Here is a 6,005-nt window from a genome sequence, read left to right on the forward strand (position 1 = left end):
AAGTACAAATGTGAATTCAGGACTTTTAATTGCAACGGAGTATTTGTACACTGTAGTATTGCTACTTTTACTCAAAGGGGACTATTTAAATCTGGCCAGTTGGTGTTATTGCTGCCAGATTTGCCCCCCCCCCCCCCACTCACCAACATCACACTGACGTTAGTAATTAAAAAAGCACTTCACTCTGAGCCTATCAGGAGACAGATTAAGTAAATCATCTGGAATAGGTTGTGTAAAGTGTTTAATGTAGGAACATCTAAGTGTGGCCAATTAAAGAGAGGAACTGCTGAATAGAAGTGAACATGACTGTCCATCTTTTAACTGTTTCCTGACAATGACCCCTCTCTCTGGCCCCTCAGATCGGCCGGTCCACAGAGAGCATGATCGACTTCGTGGTGACGGACACGGCGGGGAGCAGCAGCGGTCAGGGCGGGGGTGCAGCGGGGGAGGGGGGGGGGGGAGGCCAGTCGGCGCAGAGCACCATCTCCCGCTACGCCTGCCGCATCATGTGTGAGCGCAGCGCCCCCTACACCGCCCGCATCTACGCCGCCGGCTTCGACTCCTCCAAGAACATCTTCCTGGGGGTGAGTGTTCTCCCTACACAGGGACCGGTTACCACGGCAACTAGCATACAGTGTGGGTGACTTCAGGGACAGGACTTTGCCTCCCACGGGTGACATCATAGCTGTAAAGATGGGTGTCAGTGCATGTGACCTGGAGAGGAGGGAGCACTAATGTAACTGCTTCTTGCTGAATGCAGCATATGAGTACACGCATACACGGTTTGCATGCTACTCTATTTCATTATTTCAAAGACCCAAAAATTCAGGGTTTTTTGTGTTTTTTATAACTTCCCTATTTTGTTCGAAATCAGAATCCGATGTATTTATTTGTTACCAGTATGTTTTCACATACAAGTTATTTGCTTAGATGTTTGACATCAACACAGTAAGGGGAAATTCAATAGATAATAAAAGCATGTACAGAAATTAAGAAACATAAAATAGCAGAACCTCTAAAACACATACAATAGAACATGTAGAATATTTCTGATTCAAAAAAGCATACAGAGATATAATCCCAAAGATGTGCATTAATGTAACTTATATAAAGGGTCATGATGTTAATATGTAACGTGAGGTGTTCATAGGGGGTGTAAGTGTCCATGTCAGTGGGGCCCGGGTCTAATCGGATGTGATAATAATATACTGATATATTATTAGATATTAGAGATTGAGATCTGGAAATGATTACAACCTGCTCTATTTTGACTGATATAGCTGTGCTCAGCTCTTACTTTAGAAAGTAATATCATCATAACCAGTTAGCAAATCTATGACAATACAACGTCTAATGTGAAAATCCATAATGTTCATCATCTGACAGTAAGACTTACTATCAGAACTACAAAGAACGCTCCTAATAGCGTTACCCTAAAATAGAAAGCAGGGCACTGGTTATTTTCATGAATGCAGCACAGTCATGCTCCATCAAGCCGACTCAGCAGTTTCCCCTCCATCCTGCTGATCTCAGTTCAGTGGAGCTGTCTGGAGCCTGAGGCCGCCTGGGAAGATTTGTAATTGTTTTCCATCAGAGAGAAGGGTTTGCTCGCTGCTAATGCGGTGCTAAGCTTGTTAGTAAAACACTTAAGTACCAAGGTAGGATCCCCTGAAGCCCCCTAACAGAGGTCCATGCTAAATGTATTTAGCTCCTCTACGGGGACACGTCTCCATGCCTTAATGTTCTACAGCTCTTTATTGTTCTCATACTGCCTGTGCTGCAGCACCTCTTTTCACCCTCTGTCTGAAACCAGAGCCCAGTCTGCTCTGATTGGTTAGCTGGCCGGCTCTGTTGTGACTGGTCAACTGCTTAGAGATGTCCCGCCCCTTAGCCTATCATGTACAATGTGTTGGAGCGCTAGCCAATAGAGGCACGAGTATTACGTAGTGATGTCACTATGTTGCAGAAGTTAACAAAGGAGTACAATAGAGACGTTTCTGGCGTAGCTTTTGCAGACCATTTACATGCACAAAAACCATAGAACACAGGAGAGGGAAGACCTCCAAAAGCATAAATGGAATGTTACCCCAAGCTTTAAAGGTCTCCTGTCATGCAAAATGCACTTTTTGATGTCTTTTATACTTTAACATGTGTCCCCGGTGTGTCAGGGAACTCACAAAGTGTCAATACAACCCTCTCTCTTTCCTCCGTACCCACATCTCTAAAAACGGGGCAACAACGGAGCTGATCCAGATTTACGTCCGATATGATGAAACATAAAAAATGTGGGCTGGCTTTAGACCGACGGCCCTATCAGAAACAAGCCTGACGTGTTTTGGAAGTAATATGGTCTTTGTTTACATTAGAAAGCAGCGCTAACACTCAGAGCTAACCTACTGGAGAGAGCATGTGTAAAGAAGCCGTACAAAGGAAGTCACCTTGTGGTCAACCTGAGAGAGAGAGAGAGTTTGAGCTCCATCCTGTTTCAGAGATAATCCTTGAAGTGGTTTGGAACATGATGTGGCGTTTCATCACGGCAGCATTTAGCTGACTTTCTGCTTCTCTCTGTGTGCTCCAAAGGGGGCGTGGCCCCGTAGCTACTGACACAGAATAAGCACTTCTCTAACAGGGCTGAAATAGATGGATAATTCACCCATTCACGCTACAATGGGTGGTCTGTTTAGTATTTTGAGCAAAACACTTCATAGTTTTTTTTTTTATATCTCTGAGACCTATAATATATGCCTAAAATTAGTATAATAGGAGAGCTTTAATATTCGTTTACTAGCTGACCCCTGGCCGTCATTTTACAAAAGTGGCCCCGGTCAAAACAATGCCTGAGCTACAGGCTTATCACAAAAGCAATAATAGCCCTTTCTCATGACATCATCCCATGAAAGACTTCCCAGGACCCCGAACAGCGAGGCCAGCGAGCAGAGAGATAACGTCAGCAGCCAGCGCTCCACACACACGTCACCGCGCAGGCGAGCTCCGGCAGCCATCAGGACTCCAATCACACCGACACGATGAACAGCTATTCTCTTTGTCGCAGCAGGCCATCTCTGGAGTGTTGATGGATGTGATGCAGATGCAACTGTTGATACTGTAAATAGTGTATGACTAAGTATGAGAAGACCTTATCACGATGTCATCGGATTATAGCGGGCATGTTTTCAGGATTAGCCACTAAATATATTTACAAAATGTGATAAATAGTTGCTTTATATTTCTGACATAGTGTCTTCTTTAGTAATATTATGAAAGACACATCTCATCGCAGTTTGAGTTTCCTGCGCTGAAAACTGTAACATTGGCTTTAATTAAATATATTATGTCAACAGATTACACATAACTGTGTCAGGGTAATTGAAAGCAGCAATATTAAGTTGAATCTAATATGTTTTATTTAAAATAAAAAATGTTGCTTTCAACTTAGCGAATACAGTTAAGTGAAATGTGTTGACTTTATACATTTTTTAAAGTCAACGTTTCAGTGTTCTCAGTGTGCGTGGGACCCTTGGCCCTTCCCCTAATGTCTCACTATATTTCAGTGAAATCCTTCTTTCCTCCAGAGCAGCCTAAAATAAATGTTTGCAGAGCTGAGTCGCTGCTTTTCATAACTGCCTTGGCCTTCTTCTTTTTAATGCAGAAATGTGCTGTATCATTCCGTCTGAGCTCATGGTGTTCACAATGCAGCCGTCCTCCCTCCCAGGGTTCATCCTGAGCGGGGGGGCATTAGTCAGTACAGTAGGCATTCTGCACCGAGCTAAATATAGCAGCAGAGAAAAGCAAGCTAGCTGTTCCCCCCCCCCCTCCATCCTGCCTCCGCCTCATATTCCTCGTGCTGACTTGTCTCTCAGGAACGGGCGGCCAAATGGAGGACGTCGGACGGCTTGATGGACGGCCTGACCACCAACGGGGTTCTGGTGATGCACCCGGCGGGGGAGTTTGTGTCTGAGCCGGCTCCGGGCGTCTGGAGGGAAATCTCAGTCTGTGGAAACGTCTTCGCCCTGAGGGAGACTCGCTCAGCGCAGCAGAGGGGCAAACTGGTGAGATGAAGGGCATGATGGGAAAATGATACGTTTGCTTTGATACGGGTTACTGAACTTGGTGTACTTCAGGGACTCCTACAGAGCGGGTTGATTCGTCAACGTGGCTGATCTTTATACATTTCAGTATTTTTAAAGAAGGAAAGAAATGAAATATTGTGTTATTGTAGGATCATGTCCATTTTCATTATTGGGATTAAAAATGTATAATGGGACTCCAATTATACATTTACCGGAGGGTAAGAGCCTGTGTCCACACAGCGCCTCCTTCAGAGCGCTCAGAATAACGCTGGTGAATTGAATGAAAAGCTTATTTGGCCGTGTTTGTCAGATGAAAACTATCATAACAAAAACCTTAGAGCCCGTTTGTTGGATGTCGGACCGGATGTATCTCCCGGTGGGTGTGACACTGTGTTATCGTCCACCCCCTCAACATATGGCTGTCAGACAGAGCGGTGAAGCTCATTCAATCAAAGTGTGAGAGTAAGACTCTGATGTTTGGTGCTTAGAGTAAAACAATATATCGTGGCATAAACAGATGATAAAATCCATGCTAGTCAGTCTTACAACAGCGGTGATACATTGTTGACATATCGTTGTCATAGAAACATTAAAAAAGCGAAAATAAAAGGCGCTATGTGGACACGAACCCTTGCTCCTGGGTTTTGATGTTTCCTGTCTTGACCTTAAGGGGTGTGAACCAAACAGGAAGCTGCTGTTCAAATTACATTCTGGATTTGGATTGTATTTTTTAGCAAACAGTCCCTTTAAACATCTTAACAGACCAGTGCACAGCCCAGTGAAGGGTTGTTTTAGTGAAACTGGTGGCATGATCAACTTTTTGAGTCATATCCCCTCGACAACGGGTCTAACGAATCCCCATGTCCTCCTTCCAGCCAGTGACTGTTCTCTTCTTCTCTTCCTCTGCTACATTGCCATCATCTGTTCTCCTCTTCAGGTGGAAAATGAGTCCAACACCCTCCAGGATGGATCTCTGATTGATCTATGTGGGGCCACCCTGCTGTGGAGGACCCCCGCTGGACTGCGCCACACCCCCACCCTCAAACAGCTGGAGTCCCTTCGCCAGGAGCTGAACGCCGCCCGGCCCCAGTGTCCGGTGGGCTTCAACACGCTGGCCTTCCCGAGTCTGGCCCAGCGCGAGATCGTGGACAAGAAGCAGCCCTGGGTCTACGTCAACTGTGGCCACGTGCACGGCTACCACAACTGGGGCTACCGCAAGGAGAAGGGCCCTGCTGGACCCGGGGGCACTGCACCCGCCAGCACCGGGGAGAGGGAGTGCCCCATGTGCCGGAGAGTGGGCCCCTATGTTCCCCTGTGGCTGGGCTGTGAGGGAGGATTGTACCTGGACGCCGGGCCCCCCACTCACGCTTTCTGCCCCTGCGGCCATGTATGCTCAGAAAAGACTGTGGTGGGGTGGAGCCAGATCCCGTTGCCCCACGGCACCCATGCCTTCCATGCTGCCTGCCCCTTCTGTGGTACCTGGTTGACAGGGGAGCAGGGCCACATCAAACTCATCTTCCAGGGCCCCGTCGACTGAAGCCCACCCCTGGGTAGAGGTGTTGAGGAAAGACTGTGTGCTAGAACACAAATCTGAACACTCGCCGTGTGGGCTGAAAGAGAAGCACTGCTGAAGTACAAAAGGAGTGATGAACTGAAGGTGCCATGCAATAGTAAATTGCCATGGCTTCAAACTGAGTTGTATGAAGATGTGTAAATAAATTGTGTTGAAATGAGCACACGTTTAGTGATCCTTTGTCCTCTTTTTTCAGGCTTTTCACACTGCACTTAGTGTGGGGCTAAGTGAGCCGTTAGCCTAGGGCTAGCTGGCCGTGTTCCAGAGCAGGATTAGCACCAACTTTAGCCCTGGGCTAATGCTGCGTTCCTTTTACATTGGAAGTGGGAGGTGAGACCTGGGAGTGACGTCACATCGAATTG

At 46.7% G+C, this 6,005-nt stretch overlaps 1 protein-coding gene across 1 annotated transcript; it reads left to right on the forward strand.

Moving 5' to 3' along the window:
• The first annotated feature begins 302 nt into the window (after positions 1-302).
• Positions 303-5,803, forward strand: peli3 (pellino E3 ubiquitin protein ligase family member 3). Its single transcript, XM_034105801.1, has 4 exons — positions 303-308; positions 360-584; positions 3,861-4,049; positions 5,008-5,803. Exons 1-4 carry the CDS (start codon positions 303-305, stop codon positions 5,605-5,607), a joined length of 1,020 nt encoding a protein of 339 aa, XP_033961692.1. The 3' UTR covers positions 5,608-5,803.
• Positions 5,804-6,005: the final 202 nt, after the last annotated feature.

This window comes from Pseudochaenichthys georgianus, chromosome 18 (genome assembly GCF_902827115.2).
Source record: "Pseudochaenichthys georgianus chromosome 18, fPseGeo1.2, whole genome shotgun sequence".
Classification (NCBI taxonomy): Eukaryota; Metazoa; Chordata; class Actinopteri; order Perciformes; family Channichthyidae; genus Pseudochaenichthys; species Pseudochaenichthys georgianus.